Source organism: Lepidochelys kempii, chromosome 2 (assembly GCF_965140285.1).
Source record: "Lepidochelys kempii isolate rLepKem1 chromosome 2, rLepKem1.hap1, whole genome shotgun sequence".
In the NCBI taxonomy this organism is placed as follows: domain Eukaryota; kingdom Metazoa; phylum Chordata; order Testudines; family Cheloniidae; genus Lepidochelys; species Lepidochelys kempii.
Window position 1 is genome coordinate 24440609 of NC_136381.1, and position 18452 is coordinate 24459060.

The 18452-nt window shown below is 39.5% G+C and overlaps 2 protein-coding genes across 7 annotated transcripts in view; one reads left to right on the forward strand and one right to left on the reverse strand.

Moving 5' to 3' along the window:
- SNTB1 (syntrophin beta 1) overlaps window positions 1-9703 on the forward strand; it is a 184458-nt gene extending 174755 nt beyond the window's left edge. The window contains exons 6-7 of the mRNA XM_073330230.2: window positions 2099-2289; window positions 6775-9703. Coding sequence (XP_073186331.1) covers window positions 2099-2289; window positions 6775-6867 — 284 coding nt within the window. The 3' untranslated portion in view covers window positions 6868-9703. The remainder of the gene's footprint in view (window positions 1-2098; window positions 2290-6774) is intronic.
- Window positions 9704-15067: 5364 nt separating this feature from the next.
- The window catches only part of MTBP (MDM2 binding protein), a 61318-nt gene continuing 57933 nt past the window's right edge, over window positions 15068-18452 (reverse strand). For 3 of the 6 annotated variants that reach the window (XM_073330239.2, XM_073330236.2, XM_073330235.2), the window contains 2 exons: window positions 17051-17116; window positions 15070-15410 (listed from right to left, as the gene is read on the reverse strand). In XM_073330239.2, coding sequence (XP_073186340.2) covers window positions 15375-15410; window positions 17051-17116 — 102 coding nt within the window. In that variant the 3' untranslated portion in view covers window positions 15070-15374. Of the gene's footprint in view, window positions 15411-17050; window positions 17117-18452 lie in introns of all 6 variants that reach the window. The other 3 variants (XM_073330237.2, XM_073330240.2, XM_073330241.2) reach the window with 2 other exon arrangements.

The following is an 18452-nucleotide window of genomic DNA, read 5'->3' on the forward strand; positions in this document are numbered from 1 at the left end:
GAAATTCTTCAGTGATTCCCTTTGCAGCTTTTAACTTTCGATGCTCATTTGGTGCTTGAAAAGAGAGGCTGACTCTCTGAATGTCTGCTTTGGAAGCAGGGGTGCTACCTGAATCTTAAGGTTAATGAGATTTTCTTTTGGATCTTGGCATTCAGAGATGCACACAAACATGAAGGGTGAGACAAATTAGGTCCAGGGGAATGACCTTTTTTATTTACTCCCTACAACACCCAACAAATTAATTTAACTATATATATTTGAGTGTTGTAAAGCAGAATGAATTTCAGTAGTCTTTCACAGGCTGGAGGCGTAGAACAAGGTCGTGATTAATTTACTGTAGGTCTATACCAAATGTGAAGTTTCACCAGGTATCAGTCAGTTCTCAGAGTTCTGCTTTTCATAGTCCTTCTCCACAGCTCTTCAGTCCAGCCTTTAAAAATAACACTTTGTTTTAGTGCTAAGTGGTATAAACTGTTCTAATTTTAGGGCATGTCTGCACAGCTCTGATTTTGTGGCCAATGACAGGCAGTTATCTTAACTGCTTACAAGTAACACAGCTCAGTTTACATCATCCACTCACCTGCCTTTCTTCCGTCTGCACCCGACACTTATCTGCCTAGCTCCGTCCTGACAAAGACATTCATGTCAGTTGATCCACTGTGCCTCTGTAAGGAGTAGTGTCCTGAGGAGGTGCCCATGAAGCCAGATCAGCTGCTCACGGGGCAATGCATTTGGAAGTGTCCTGGTGCAGAGAGGCAGCCTCTTGGGAGAAAGGAGGACCAACCAGAGTAGTTACTCAGACCAGGAGTAGCAAAAGCTTCCTACAAGTGTGTGGGTGGGGCCACCAGCGCCCAAACCATGGCCACACCACCCCTTCCCACCAAGCCCCCACCCTGCCCCTTCTCCCTAGTCCCCACCCCACGCCGGCTCTTCCTGCCAAGATTCCAGTCCTCACTCGCTCCTCTCCCCACACACCCGTCCCTTGCCCTGATAGCTGGTAAAAAGTGGGAGGGCCAGCCCCCCCGTTCCGGCACCCCTGACTCAGACACAATTTGGGGTTCTGTCTGTACTGCATAAAACAAACCCATTTGAAACACTTATGGAGAGGATTGCAGAGAGAACTTCAAACTAGAACATGTAGCTATCTTTGAATAGTTAGGAACAGAGTATGGAGCAACTGATCTCATATTGGAGGTCAGGGGAAGGCATAGTACCCTACAGGTACATGAGGGGCTTATTTCCAGGTAGAACTCCAGGCAGATGAAGGTAAAGACTCCACTCCTCTTGAGCAAGGAGTCAATCATTCAGGTAAGTATACCTATAAACAGTCAATGAGTGGCATTGTGGAGGTAACCAATAGCCTTGCCCTGCTGAGCACAAGAACAGCAGTAAACAGATCAGAAGGAACAACTAATTTCACCCACTCTCTATCCCTGAGCAAGAGCAAAGGATGAGGAAGGGTTTTACATATGCCTGATGGAAATTCAGTTGAAAGTTAACTGGTTCCAGTTGGCAATCAAATTTTGGAACAGAGCCAGGGCAGCTCATCCTTTTGTAGACATCACAGACCAGCAGAAACCAAGAGAATCCTGTGAAAGGACTCTAGTGAAACCTACTAGAATTTCCATGGGAATTGGTACTATGTGTGTGTGTGTCTATTAAGTATAAAACACACACAACTATATATGTTAAAGGAAACTCAGTGAAAGCCAATTAAGGAATAGTGCCTCTGGAATACAGAATAAAAACACATAAAATCCGACATTCAAATCCACACCATCTAGTTCTTTAGCTACTCATCTCCAATCACCAATCTCATACCCACACTACTTTAACTCTGTTTCAGAAAAGTGGCTTGAGTTTCTGTCTATAAAAGAATGTTGGTTTCTTTTTAGTTAAATAGAATTTGGAAGAGGTTTAAAGCAGGTCAAAATGTGGACGTAGACAGGGTGACTCTGTTTCCTTTAAAAGGTAGTTTCCTTGTTAATGTTGTAAGTAGAGTGGATAATAAGTCACCATAGATGTGAATGGTATTTTACAAATATAAGCTTCTTAAGGGCAGGGGTTTCATAATCTCAATTTTGTTTTTCATATTCAGCTTGCACCTACAAAAACCAGGAGTGCCGTTTGACCATCCATTATGAACATGGATTCTCTCTCACAGTTGAACCACAAGATGGTGCCTTGTCCAAAACAATTGCACAGTGTCCCTATGAAAAACTAAAAATGTCTTCAGATGATGGCATTAGGATGCTTTATTTAGACTTCGGAGGCAAAGATGGAGAATTTGTAAGTACTGCATTTAGCTATGGGAATGGAGGTGACCATTTGTGCATGCAACTATTACAAGCAATTATTCTTTGCATGATTAGCATGACAGTATGCTCAATGGAGCTGCCTGTCCTTGAGTTCGTGGTTTGGGGCAGGCACTTACAAGCCAGCTAACATAGGTTAAATATACACGTATGGGTGCCATGATTTCTGGTAATCAAAACGTAAATTGTTCCATGCACTGTTGAACTCCTAAAGTAATAATGACTGATACCTATTAAAATTTATAAGGAAATTGGCTTTATCATGATTACATGGACCTGTCCTTAGAAAGAGTCAATAAAATAAAAATGGGGTAGGGATAAAATGGTAAAACCATGCAAGGAGGGAAGAATGATTTCCTGTATTTAGGGACAAATTGGGTTCCATGGTGGTCAGACACTCCAGAGTTTTTGCATTTGTATGCATCAATCTGTAAACACTTATGAAAAATGCAAACACTTGTTAACTAAAGGACTGATTTTCAAACATGCTCAGCACCCACAGTGACACTTATGGCCAGATTTTCAAAAACACCTCAGCCACCAATCTGTTGTGCACTTTTGAAAACCTGGCCACTTATTTTGGTGCCTAAATGGACTTTAAGCACTTATGAAGATCTGGCCACAACTGTGGGTGCTAAGTTCTTTTGAAAATTCTGTCCTATGTCTCCAGTCTTGCTAGGTGCTTGCTACTCCTAGTTAAGTTACTGTAAATTGAAGGTGCTGAGTACCTAAAAGGATCAGGCTATAATGTTGCACTTTAATGCCATTGACCTGCAGCAGTGGGAGAGAATGGTTTAGAAAGTCATTTTCTGTAGAAACACACTGTTCCCATTATTTGAATGTAGAACAAAGAGTGGAAATAAATGGCCATTAAAATATAGTGCCACTATTCCTGGCTTTATGAAATCCTTACATCAGACGCAAAGAACCATATCAGCTTCAAGAAAGTGCAGAACAAAACATAGTCTCATTTCAAGGGTAGAGACTGTGGGCTAGATCCACAAAAAGGACTTTGGCTCAGCACTGTAGCACCTAACCCTTAGATACCCTTCCACCTAGTGGAATCCACAGCCCTGAGTTAGGTGCCCAGGCTCTGTATGTAAGACATATGGAGAGTTAGCTGCCCAGGAATGGGATTCACAAAAGCCAGCAGGCTGAGCAGGGAGCTGCCTCAGCTAGCTAACAGGAAATACTGAAGAGAGGGGTAGGGCTTAGGCAGGGTTCACGGTTCTTCATTCAAGGTTCACAGCCATGAACTCTCTCCTGGTGTTGGGAACCTAAGCCAGGTCAGCTCTTTCTCACAAAAAAAACAAGAGAACCCCCCCTTCTGTCCCCACCCCTGCCAGGAGCCCAGCTGTTAGCACAATTGCCAGGATGTGGAAGATCCAAGTTCCAATCCCTGTTCCCTATACAAATTGGGATAGTTTCAAAAGGAGAGACTGAGACAGTCCTACCCCAAATACCCCATAGCCCAGTGGTTAGGGCACTCTGCTGAGAGCTGGGAGACCCAAGTTCACATTCTTGCTCCAAATCAGACAGAGGGAACAAATGACCCCAGGGCTCCTGGGGGAGCAGCCTAACCACCGGCCTAAAGGTTTCATATAGACAGCGGTAATCCTACCACCATTGCTTTGTGTGGGGGCTGATTGGTTAGTTAGCCTCTGAGCATGCCGACCTTAGCAGATCCCACAGTGAGTTAGCTGGGGGAAGACCTCATCTGAGGATCCTGACAGGGTATAGGCATGAGTTAGGTGCCGGGGCATCAGGACTGAGGTGATTGTGTACATGCCCAGTGGCAAATATTTGGGGGCTTAGAAGACTTTATTGGTGGAAATGTAGGTGTCTAGAGAGTTTAGGCACCTACAGGGTTAATGAGCAGCTACGTGAGGGTTTTGAGGATCTAAATTTTGACTTCAGTTCCTGAAGTGGCAGTTAGGTGCCTAAATCCTTGTGTGGAGCTAGCCCTGTATTAACGGTGGGATTCTATAATAGAAGATTTGACTGTCGTGCTCTTGCCTACTACCCGGTGATGACACCTTGTACTGTACTGTTCATTAGTTTATATGTTTATTCTATGTAGAATGAGGTCTAGCATCGAAAACAGAACAGCCATAGTTGCTATAGTGCGATCAATGGGATACAAAACATTCCCTCTGCTGTTGCAGGAGGCGAGGTGAAGAATCTATTTTCCTTCTGGAAACTGGCTTGACTGGCAGTTGTTGAGGCACTGGCCCTCTAGAACAGCCAGTTGCCATCTTTACCCCATTGGCTAGTTAAAAGATGGTGCATCTGGACTGGTCCATCTATAGCTGCTAGGATAAGAAGGTCTGTGATATAAATGCACAATGACAACATGTGCAGTGAACAAGTATTTCAGAGACCCAGACTACTCATACTGGAGTTGAGTTCTGCTAATAGTGTCAAAAAGAGTAAGAACAAACCCTTAATGGAAAGTGACATACCTATCTGTCTATCTATCGATGCCTCTTTTAGATGCATGTGACATTTAGAAATTATATTCTATATATAGTGAAATCCATTGTAGGCACCTACTTGTGGACCTGAAAAGGCAGCTGCCTAGAGCATGTTGGTGTTCGTATAAAGCTGAAGTCAAATTGTACACTGAATATTTGCAAATTGTTCTTAAGACAGTTTGTCTACGACAGGCACCTTCTTGTTTTATTTTCACTGAGATGCTGATACATCCTAATCTCTTGAGCTGAATTATTCACTCGATCCCACCATTCTTACGGCTTCTAAACTCAGTCCAGAATTTTTTATTGCTCTATCACTCAGAATCGGTTTTGTGTGCACGCCTACATCAGGAAGTTCAAACAGAAGCATGGGGGAGATAGTTGAAATGTTCTGCAAATCTAGTCAGATACTTCTCTCAGAAAAGCCTGTAAACACGTTGCACCGTTTCTACTGTTGCTCTGCCATCAGGCTCAGACGTGTGCCGATTTTATTTTTTGCACTTGCAAAGCAGAACACATTAAACAAAAGAAAGTAGAATTAAGGCAGTTTTTCAAAAAAAAGAAAAATTCAGGTTATTTGCTGCCTTAATGTTGAAAGGCATTTTTGGATGTGCTGTGGGGAGTCAATTTCACTCAGTTTGCTAAAGCTGTGTAAAAGTATGCCATTTCAAACCGCTATCTCAGACTGAGTCTTGAGGCCATGGTTCAATGCATTAACCAGTCTCAGACAGTGTTCTCAGTTAGTGAACACAGACTGACTGCTTGAATTGCTCCAGCCTGCAAACCTCAGGCACTCAGCCTCTCTTTCACAATCCAAACTGTGCCCCCTAACCTTCCCCTCTCCTGTGTGAGGCTCCCTTTAACAGCTGGAACTTGAACCTGTTGGAAAACTTCAGGGGTTAAACTAATTCCACCCTCTAAACAGAAGTGTTAGGATTCCCTGTGAGACCTTTCTGCTGGGTTTATCCAGAACCACTCATCCAGTTCTGGGAGGACACTTCATCCACTTCTCTGGGATCCAAAAAACTCAGTTCGACTCCAGCCTGTCACTCAGATTATTGTGTTAGACATGCAACAGCTCTTTGCCCGGGCTGGCCCGAGAACCGGTGATTTATTTACAGGGGGCAACCACAATTCCAATTCATGTTGTACACCATAAAGTTTGTATACATCTTCCCTAGCCCCTAACATCTATACTTCTTGCATTAAAGACCAATTGCTTTGCAGATTGCGTAAGGCAAGCTTGGATGCAGTGTTGGCCCCAGGTTATTAGAGAGACAAGGTGGGTGAGGTAATACCTTTTACTGGACCAACTTCTGTTGGTGAGAGAGACAAGCTTTCAGATTTACACAGAGCTCCTCTTCAGGTGTTTCCCAGAACCTGAAGAAGAACTCTGTGTAAGCTGGAAAACTTGTCTCTATCACCAACAGAAGTTGGTCCAGTAAAAGATATTACCTCACCCATCTTGTCTCTCTAAAGCAAGCTTATCAGTTCAGGGATTTTCTGTATACTTTATCTATTCTAAACAGATCCACAATAGTTAGTTTAGTTAGTTTTTGCTTCTCTTATTTACAAAAATGTATTCACAGTAGTTAGTAGTTTCAGCAATTACTTGTCTCGGCTTGTTCAGCAGTTACTTGTTCAGACACGTCTTATCTTAAGTTGGGCCTGCTCACATCAGCTAAGCCAGCCCTACAGGAACCTACCGTGTTCAGTTTCGAGACTCATCAGAAAGCAAACTCTAGGATTTTTTGGACAGTGGCAGGGTCATTGATTACTCTTAATGACCCGAGTATTTGTAACAAGACAAACTGTAGAAAAATAAGATGCAGTGTGATGTACGTGATAAAGTGCTGGTTTTTATCTGATTGCTTTAAAACTATTAGCAGATAATAGATCAAGTAAATAATCGGCAAATGACGGCTAGTTTTGTCAGTACTTTGTGACCTGAACCACCACTAACTCCATCTCTTTTCTAATTTCAGCAACTGGACCTTCATTCTTGTCCAAAGCCAATTGTGTTCATCATTCATTCCTTCCTTTCAGCTAAGATTACAAGACTTGGTTTGGTGGCATAAATTACATCGGTTTCCTAAAAGAAAAATGAAACTGTCATGCTAATCTGAAGTACAATCAATAGAAGACACCTGTAGCTGCTAGCAATGTACAAAAGATTGGAGTTCAATGCAAGGACTTCAGCTCTGGTGATTCTCCAAGGCCCAGCCTTCATTTTGATCAACTACAAAGGAGGCACACACCGAAAAAAACCAACAGATTTTAGACTCCGAACAGTCGTTTCAGTCACTGTCAGTTGCAGGAGACAATAACATAGCTCATTGTAAACAATGGCAAAAATGGAATTTTACAATGTTAGTAATTTAAAACCACATACTGTACAGTGGAAATGAGTATAGTACTGTATGTGTAAGCATTTCAAAATCATAAATCGTGCCTATTTCAAAGTATTTGTTTATATAGAGTAAGTAAGGGCTAAGCAGATGCAAGACTGGGCCCTTATCAGTCGTGATTCAGAATAAGGCTTGATATTTGTTTCTCTTTTTTGATACTACGTGAAGTGGTGGCTTTACGAAGATTAAAAAAAAATCAGTAAAATATTACTTTAATCCCAGTTGATGTGCTATTTAAATATCTTGCTGTTCCATAAGAAGGAGTCATGAGAGGCAGCTGCTTTAATGCCCCGGCAGGTATGTTTTGTGTGTGCATGTACTCCAGTAGGGTACTCTAAAGCAGGAGTTCTCAATCTTTTTCTGTCTGAGGCTGCCCCCTTCCCCCCTACAACATGCTGTAACAACTCCCCAGCCCACCTGTGCCCCCAAAACTGTTTTTCTCATATGCACTAGATTAAAAGCCAGGGCCAGCATTAGAGGGTAGCAAGCAGGGCAATTGCCTGGTGCCCCACGCCACAAGGGGTCCCATGAAGCTAAGTTGCTCGGGTTCACTTTTTTGCCCTGGGCTCCACTGAGTCTGACACCAGCCCTGCTCTCTGGTTTATTTTGGCGTACCCCCAGTTGAGAACCTCTGCTCTAAAGCAACCAAGAGCTCCTTAGTGAACAGCCCAGCACCCAGTTCAGAGCATCCGGGGCATTTTCTAATGGTCCTTGTGTAATGAACATATGTGCACATTCCTGTAAGGGGCACCAAAGCAGCAGTAATCATAGGACTTTTGTTGTATAGTCGGGTAACCACAAGAGAGCGCAAAGGGGCCTGTTCAAGTGTCCTTAACTTATGAGCAAACAGGGTAAACTTTTTAAAAGAACTAACCTAAGTCCCACTGAAGGTCAGGGGCACCCAGTCACTCTTCAAAATCGGACTGAAGAGCTTTGTAAATTTTACCCACAAGGCAAGTTATGGTGCCTCACTTAACATTGTGACCTAGTAGTATGCCCTGCTACTAAATCAGTTAAATGGAAATAGATTTCATTAAGAGACATGTGTAGCTCTGTAATAATTCGTTTAAAAATGCATTTGAGATACAGAAAGTGGCCTGAGAATTTAGTAGGAGTGGAATGAAAAACTGTTGATCACGTAGAATTTATACCACATTTAAGCTGCAAACAGAATTAACTCTTTGAAATAGATATTCGTAATGTGTTGACGCTAAAGCCACATTTTGAAAGCCAGGCTTTTAGAAAGAAGCAGAAGTCATGAATGTGATTGCTTGCAGAAATTCAGCTGTAGCATTGCAATGATTTGTATTGCTTTTTAAACTTTACAAGTAAGCTACGTTTTAATTTAGATGTCACTCAATTGGCAAAGAAAACAAATCACATTAATATAATAAATAATAAAACAGTGATTCCATTTTAATTGTTTTCAGTTGAGGTCTTGAGCCCAGTAAATAAGTCAGATCTGTTTCCACATACATAAAGGCTTGATTTATGGTGGTTTCCATATACATATACATGTGTTAATTAGTAATAGAAAAATACTCATTTTAAATTTTTAAAGAGGTGCTGGGCTGAATTCACAAACACTGCACTGTACTTGCAAAACGTTATACCCGAGAAAGAGGTAATTTTGGAACAGTACATAAATATAGTTATCTTCAAAGTAATTTGCCTATCTAGTAACTTTCATTTCTACCTTAATGGCACTTAATTCCACTTACAATAGGGAATTAAAACTTATTTTATTCCCCCCCACCAAAAAAAACAAAAGTTAAATAATTTGCTATTATTTTCCATTCATGCAGTTATCTCTGGTAGATCTTTGATTTCTTCTGGTTTAGGTATGCATGATTTTAGACTGCATAGACTTTCAGGGGGGCAAGTATAGGGTTGGGCCTTTGATCATAGAATCATATTTCAGTAAAAGCCTATGCAAAATGTATCAAAAAGTAAATGCCAAGGTTTGTGAATTTAACACAGGAGGCATCTCCCCTGAAACCTTCTAGCTCACGCAATGCAAAGTGTTTTTTGTCCAAGTACAAAATGTTTATGTATTTGGACCCCTGTTCCTATAGAAATTTGAGAGATTCAAGCAGCAGCTTGTGTACTATGGATAAGAGTCAATACATATGTAAATTATACTGCACTATGTCTTTATTTCTTTAACACTTAAAGTCACTGGAATGTTATATAAACATGTATGTTCATTGTAAATAATCAGAATTCATATTAGTATCAATTAAATTACACAGTATGTAATCTGAGGTGCTCAGTACTATATGAAGTATAAGTGAATAACTAAATAGTTTGCAAAGAAAGTTCATATTATATATTTATAGACAAATTAAAAATTATGGTAATTACAAGTGTTATTTCTTCATCATTTACAGATTTTGGAGTGATTCAATTTAGATGGGGTTGACAAAATATGGGCCTACTCCACATTTATATGAGTATAGTTTATATTTTAGAGGGAAAATATATTTAATAAAAGTCATTTATTTGATTTTTGTGAGGTGAGCTTAATTTGTACAATAGGCTATTGAGAATTCAGTATTTACACCATTTCTGGTCTCAGGGAACATTACACTTAATTCATAAAATGTAAGTAGGTGGAAAAACACTTCTTCGCTGGCTTAAAAGTGCATTATAGTTATAGTGAGGACAATGTTCTTTAGACATGATTTTAAATGGGAGAGAAAATACACCATTATTAATGGTGTCAGCAGTGCGTCTGGTGGCCTGTGAAGTGAGCTGAGGGTCTCAGTCCAGTTCCTAGTGGACAAATAACCACATCCTAATATGCATCTCTGTTGGCAGTCTCTCTGATCACCAAGGACAGAAAGGAAAAGGCAACTCTACTACCTGGGGGTCACTGAAGGCATGTATGCAGCTGAGTGGGGAAACCTGCCGTGTCTATGAGGTATCTTTCCAGCACCTTTTCCAAGCACTAAATTCACTTTGTTTTCCCCAACACAGTTCCTGAAGCGTGTGTCTGCCTGGTGGTAGCAGTAGTGTAGTGAGAGTAGACAAATCACTGCCCTTGAACACTTCATTTTTCATCAAAAAAGTGGCTGGGGAAAGAAGATTTGGTTTCCTCTCACTATTCAAATTCATAAATAATGCCTTAAATAAAAAAAAAACCAATGTATCTTGTCTATAAAGCCTGCTCATTTAACTAACTAGATTGTGGTTTCAGAGAGAAAGTGTTCAGTCTAGTTTAGAACAGGCTTCCCATAAAGAGAAGGAGGGGACTTTTATTAAAATATTATTTGTGAATAATTAACTTTAACTCTAAATAGAACATTCTTGAAATTGTAAAACCTGTATAGAAATATCACTAATATTAGCAAGAATAGAACATCTATACAGAAGATGTTATCAGAAAAGTACTACCATCTACATTGTATATCACAGAAAATAAAACTGATCTGATCTGTTAGGGAAACATACTGATTCTTTTATGAGACCTTCTGCTCCTTGGAAAACGCAGTATGTACACGAAGGAAGAATGTCAAGATTATGCAAATATCTAATAGTTCTCTCCTTGCAATCCCACAGAAAGAAATAAAAGTCAATTTTACTGTAGGAGGATGAATTGGCAGGAGCTGCTCACTTCAAAAGGTCTTTTGAATGTAGATGGATGCTTTGTACTTAAAAGTAACTAGTATTTTTTTTAAGTGGCCGCTGTTAAATCATGAAAAGCATTTTTATGGATTGCCAAGTAAACCACTGCCACACAACATTAGTCAACAAATGAAACTACGGCTTGCTCTCTCCACATGAAAGCAAATATTCCTATTTCTCGGAGGACATGGAGTTATGTTTGTTTTCACGACTTGTCATTTTTCTGGGCCTAGTTGCCTGATTTGGACGACAGGATCAGGCCCCTTGTACTATACTTTAAAATGATATCCATTCTGATGGCATTTCAATGGCTCAATCTTGCTCCCTTTTTAAAAAAAAAGAGAAAATCAATTGAAACTTTGCCATTGACTTCACCGAAAGCAGAATCAACCCCTAAAGATGTACATGCCGCCACAATATTACCATCTTTTTGCTTAGAAGTCAGAAAAATAATGAACAGATAAGCTGTGCTTTCATATAAATGCCAGAGTGATGAAACAGCCCTGAGGCAGTATTTCGCCAGCAGGGGAAAAACAATCACATAAAAGGTAACCTGAAAATTGTATTCAGTATGGAAGTTCTTGAATTCAAAGGGAAATTTATGATCAACAGCATTATCCATGATAATGTCTAAGTTAACTGCTAAAAAATATCCGCAAGATTGACTTTTTAGAGTGCACCAGCTGATTACCCAGTGCAAAATCTTAAGATAACGAAATTGAACCGTGCAGCATGTTAGATACTTATAAAATAACAAGGATTACACCATTTCCTCAAAGTGGACGAGTTTTTACACGTCAAAACTGAAAAGCCATAACTGTATTTTAGTCCAGTTACAAATCCTGTGTTTATGTACAATAAATATAGGTAAGGTAACTGAAAAACAACTGCCAGACCAGAACTGAATAGTTCCTGCCTCTGAGGCAATTTTTGCACAGGGTTAAAACATATTTAAGTGGGAAAACTGTGTTCCAGGTACTCAAGCACTGTAGGAAGTAAACTCTTCCCTCTGTGCACTCACACCATTGCTCCCCCCCCGCGCAGCATGAAGAGAGAGAGTGGGAAGGAACTGCACATTGGTAGAATAAGACTTGTACCACATCCTGACTTGCACAAGTAGGGAAGCAAGCAACTAAAGTTATAAACACACTGCTTCAAGGTAGGCACAAAACTAGTCACATATGACCCACTCCTCCCACTGACTTAAATGGGACAGGATCAGCTCTGTTTAGAAAAAGGATGATCTAGCAGTCTTAGCTTCCAAATTCAAAAACTGGGGATATCATAATTTGTTCCACAGAGTCATTTTGAGGCCATATTAATGCAAGTTTATAAAGTATGGAAGGCACTACTCTATATAAATGCATAATGTTGTTACAGCCTGAGTTAGTTTAATGGTGGAGCTAAATGGGACGAGTATACACTCTGGCACACCACCCCCCCATTTCAGACTGCTTGGATACCGTGGTGGTTATTAGCACAGTGTGTCTCTAACCAATGAGTTTCACTTGCTGAGAGTTATAAGTGAGTAGCCAGTTCCAGTACTGACTACGGACACATCTCATGCAGAGAGAAGAGTGACTATTACACCTAATTTATACAAGCCCTCCTGCAACTAAGTACTGCATTCGTTTCATGCAGTATAAGGTTAGGAATCAGTTTCATTAATAAGGTTGTGCTTGCTCATTGTAGCAAGCCTCAGCCATTTTACAAAGTGTAGAAATTTGGCCCCACTATCTGCAGGTTAACTCCTGCATAATCAATTTTCTAATTTGCTATGTACAAAATGAGTTTACATTTTCAGCTATAAACAGTATCAGCAAGAAAACTTCTAGTATTAAGTAGGAAATGCAGCTTCCAAAAGCTACATTATAAAATTAAGGTTTGTTCAAGAGTAAGTGCAGTGTTAGTTTTCAAATTCAGATTGCTAATTTAAATTTAAACATAATGAAACTTCCAGATGCAAAATCTTTATACATTCATCAAACATTAAAAAAACATGCACATCTGCATTCAAGGATTCTTTAGCGTATAAAGAAATAACTAACTTGATAGATCACAGTAGCACAAAGTACTTATACTCTTAAAATTGGACTGTTAATTTAAGCAAGTCTCATTAAAGTATACCTAGAAACTTTATTTCTGTTTTATAGCCGACATCGTAACAGGGTAAAAACAGAAAAGTAAAATGTGAATAGGGTAGTAGAATAAATAAGCCATATGGTCACAAATATAACTCAGCAGTTCTGTACATGCATTTTTTAATTTAAATGAACAGACACAGTGATACATTTTAAGACTTTAGCATTCCCAGTTCAGAATAAGAATCACTAAAACCTTTCAGGCCACTAACCCAAATGTTATGTTTATAGTTTTATTTCATTATAACCCTACGAGTGTAAGTGAAGACCTACCTTCTTATGGGAGGTTAACATCCTGTTCCCATCAAGATTTTTGCTAAAAAACTTATTGGGTATTTGAGGAGAGAATGTCAGGTTAAATTTGGCCTACGATTTAGTTTCAGCTCATAGAATAGAAATTTTATGAAAGTTGGAAACAGTAGAAATATTTCCATGTAATGTTTAAAAGAAAAAAATGAAAAATGTTTAAACAGCGTTTGAAACTCAACATTGTAGCGTTGTGTTAACACATCAGAACCTGACAGTGAAATTAACCCGAAGATGTAACAAAGGTGAAATTGACTAGTTTATTTCTGTTGTCTATACTGAAAAGTAGCATTACCATTTTTACTGTAAAAAGAACAGGACTTGTGGGACCTCAGAGACTAACCAATTTATTTGAGCATAAGCTTTCGTGAGCTACAGCTCACTTCATCGGATGTAGCTCACGAAAGCTTATGCTCAAATAAATTGGTTAGTCTCTAAGGTGCCACAAGTCCTCCTTTTCTTTTTGCGGATACAGACTAACACGGCTGCTACTCTGAAACCCATTATTACTGCGTACATCATGGTAGCACCTAAAGACCCATGGTAGCAGGCACTGTACAAACAACACCCCCCCCCCCCGCTCCCTTCTTCAGCTCAGAGTTTGCCATCTACTTTAAATGATTTAGGCCTGGGTTTTCAAAAGGAGCCTACGGGAATTAAACACCTCAATGCCAATTGGATACCAACTCCTTAGATCTTGTCTACACAGAGAAATTGTACTGCTTTTCTACCGTATAGTTAAGGCAGTACAAAGACTCTACAGTGGGTACACTCTATATAGTATGGATGTACCCAGACCAGTGTAGCTTTTTGCTGGAAAGCCTGCTCTACAGGTTTTGTACCAATACAACTATTCCCATTAGGGGAGTGATCTGAATTCCAAAATAGTTACAAGTGCCACATCCCCTACTGTGGATTCAGTTTTATCAGTGTAAAGATACCTAGGACTGATAGCACCCATTTCCCTTCCCTACACGAATAACTATACTGGTGTAAGGAACTTTTAATTTAAAGGTGTTTGTAACATAGGTCAGGATTTTCTTTTCTTTTATTTGTAAATCAGACAGTGCCACTTTAAAGCAGCCCTGGTCAGTCTCCTCCATTTTCAGATAAAATGGTTCTTGTTCTATTTAGGAAGCCACTGCTCTCAATTTCACAGCTCTCTTTAGATCAATGGTACTTTAGGACTCGTTTTTTTACAGTGTGAAAATGCATCTCATCAAAGGGATTCTAGGAATAGGTTTAAAATATCAAATTGTTACAAGAGAACCATATGAAATGAGAACTGATACTGGAAACCCATGAGATTAAAAGACATAATCCAGATTAAGGGTGCTTGTACTAAGATTTTACAAGCCATTTTACTAAAGATTCCTTTTTTTTATTATTGCTTTGCAGGGCAAATTCTATGGAAAGCTGTGTCTGCTTTCAAAAAATAAAATAAAATAAAAATAAAAACCATAAAAAAACTGCTGTAAATGGCATGTTTGGTTTTGGGTTCATTCAAAACCAACATCCTTTATGTTTTACCTTAAGAGTGGAGAGGTTACTGTGCCCTCAACCCTAACCATAATTATATTAATCTGTAGAACAATAAGGAATTATAGCTAGTTAAATTATAAAATGTGAAAGGAGTTTTATTGCATTGTAAACCTTTCCAGTTAACTTATATGAAGAACAAAAAAGTAGTCATATATGGAACAATTGTCTTTTCTTAAAGACTGTGAAAAAAGAAAAAAGAAAATAGTCTTGTTACTACAATCAAATTTGGATTTTTTTATTACATCTAAAATAAAATCTGTACAACACATATAAAACTGTTTCTGAAAATCTAAGTCATAGTCCTTTAGATAATTAAATAGGCATATCGTATAAAATGCAATGTTCATTACAGATTTTTTTTTAATAAAAACTCAATATAAAATATCTAAAGGCCACAATACAGTATTGGATTTGGGAATTAAGTCTATGAACCAAGTTTTAAGTTCTTCTTTCTTTGTTCCCATTACCTGGCTTTATACTTTTGTTGTAATGCACTGTGCTTTCTCTATGAAGTTGGAGAAGAGGGTGTAAACTCCATTCATATGTAATGATTCATCATCATCACTTGTTAGCCTTTTCCAAAACCCATTCAATCACCTATACAAATAAAGGAGAAATCAGATTTTCAAAGTTGGTTTAATTTCAAGAACAAAAACCAAACTTCTGCAATATTAGAGATTGAGCAAGAATAACCAAAAAGTTTACTGTGACAGAAGTTTTAATAGGCAATGTTTTCACCAAAAAGAAGTCAATGTGTTCAGTATATGAAACAGATACAGTCATTAACATACAACTGTTTGAATTTTTCACTCCTAAATAATTTCTTGCATTTAAAAAGGTCACTTTTTTAGGCTCAAAAGTTGACATACTATACTCCAATCTCTCCGTGCACTGGTAACAAAGTACACCCTCAATTCTAAATATCCAGTGTTATCCTTTTGAATAATTTCCTGCTTTATAAACTGAAGAACAAATGTTTTGTTTCATTGCTGGACCTGCATCTGTAGCAGTTGCTATTCCTCAAACTGGGTGGCTGAGCATAAGTCCATACTGGTCTATTAGAGAGATTCTGGCCCACTAAAAGGCCCTGTAAATTGTTGTTGCAGAGCAGGAAAGACAGCATGGTCTAGCAGACAGAAAATCCTGAATTCTAATGCCTGGTTCCATCATTGACTTACAATGAGATCTATTTCCCAGTCTGGGAAAATGGAGAGAATACCTCCCCTTTTCCTCACAGATGAGTTTAGGAGCATTAGCGTGTAGACTACTGCTAGAAGTCAGAGCTGGTATGGAGGTGCAGGGGTACTATGCATGAGTATCCCTGGCTTACCACCTATCCTTTACAATCTGTGTGCTTGGGGGTGGATTTATCCTAGAGGACGATAGGGTGGGGCAAACACTGCGCTCATAGAATAATCATGGAGAAACTCCATGGTGAGATCTTGCAGTTTTCCACTCAGTTAGCCCCTCCTTCAGCACGGGTTTTGCTATGGGAATGAACCAACCAAATCCTTACATTTTATTTTACAGTATAGAGAGCAAAAATGGCAAAATTCCACAGTGCTGATCATCATTACAAAGTTTATTTAATGAGGTATCCAGGATATGACTCAATGCACTGATACATTTCTGGATAGGAGTATTTTTTCTCCAAGTACTTTCCCCATCTTAAAATTCACATGAATCTTCCTAAAAAGAACGAGGACTACTTGTGGCACCTTAAAGACGAACAAATTCCTGACACCCAAATGAGCACAGTCACCATTCTCTCAGATTTCTATTTATAATTATTCCCAGAGCTTGGATTTACCATTTCTATAATTCTTCCTTTAGAACAACTGTATTTCCTTTTATAACGTAATGGTCCCCCTAATAATCCATTAGTGCAGAGAGTCCTCTGAGAAACAGAAGCTCATGTACACATTTTTCTCACTAATGTGAAAGAGAGTTTTGAGTCTTTTCCCTTATTTCAAATTTCTCTCTTTGACAGTGGCCACCCTTATTAAAACAATTTTCATAGCAAGTCAACATCTTCAACTGGAATTTTGCACTGAGGGAACTAACCTCAAAAGAACTCTCACAATACAAACTAGAGAACATAGAGAACACAACAGATGGTCTCCTCTGTTCACCCATTAAAGCCATGTACCAACCCACATTCCAAGACGCAACGGCAGTAGATTTCCCACAGCAGCGTTTGAGGAACACATTTCCAGAACATACAGGAATAGGGTTACCTGTTTAGCATTACTGTTTGCTGTTTTCTTCATTTCATCAAACAGTCCCCTGGAAGTTTTCAGATCCTAAACAGAGAACACATCATTTGATAGAATTGCTGCCAGACAGACTTGAACATACATATACCTCCGCTGGAGCTGATGCTAACATTAAAGTTACCTGTAGGGACTTTCCCTGATTGAGGATCTCCTAGGGCTCCCTAATTGGAAAACTTGATTACGTATTTCTTTTCTGAGACTACCCTCTCTCCTAATCCATTAACAATGGGTTGTGCCTCACTCTGCAGTTACCAAAGGCCATCTAAATTTGTCACTCAAGTTTTGGGATTTAGCCTGTCCCCTGAACGCTTTCAAAGCTACAGAGATGCTCTATATGCTGTTCAAAATTCTTATAGGCCCTGACTGAACATTTAACTATAACGAGGCACTTTTACTGCACTCTTGTAACAAAGGGCAGAGCTCCAAAATAAATGTGACCAGAGGAGGTGAAATTGTGAGAGAGATCAGTCCCGAAAAGGAAAACCACCACCTTTTCTATTTTGGAGTCTGACCCCTCCCAGGTGGCATGTAGCAAGCAGGTAGGAATGTAGTAGAAAGGGGAAAAGAGAACTACACTTGTACATTTCCTACACCCTTTAAGGGGAGAATATGGCCTCACCCCCAGTGGCAAACACACAATGCCACAGCACTCGTGTGGCTCTACTGCAGATGAGGGGAAGAATTCAGCGGACCCAAGCACATTTGAGCGGACCCAAGCACGTTTCACAAGTGAAACATAACTCTCTGCATTCAAATGGGCTTTTTAAGGGGTAAGGCCATCAGATTTACAATTACATAGGTCCAGCAGCTACTCCTCCCTTCAGTGTCCTGTGTGGAAAGGAAAGGACCCTATACCCCATCCATCACCTCTCCACAGTCTACAGCCCGCCACCTCTCCATAGTCTATAGTCCAACAGTCCATAGTCCAACAGTCATCCAGGCTGTTGGTTAAGGATAGAATTTGCCCTTACTACTCTGTTCCCTAAACCTCTAGGGTAACATTTTCAAAAGTGCCTATGTAATCTAGGAGCCTAAACCACACTGACTTTGAAAGTCACTTAGGCACTTTTGAAAATTTTACCCCAATTACTTCTGAAAACTGAGGGTAACTGAAAACAGAAGGCTGCCTGGTGAAAAGTGTTGGATTGCCGTGGAGTTCTACAGAAAGTTCACAGGCACTTTGCTGAGCAATGCCATGGAATCTACAGTTCCAGCTACTCGCACAAATTCTCTTCCTTTTCAGCCAATAGCTTTGGAACGGTTGAGAAAGGAAGGACATTACAGCAAGAAGTGAAGATTACAGACTCAGCATGAAGTTTATTGACATCTCCCTCTTCACCTTGTAATCAATGGGCTTTGTCCA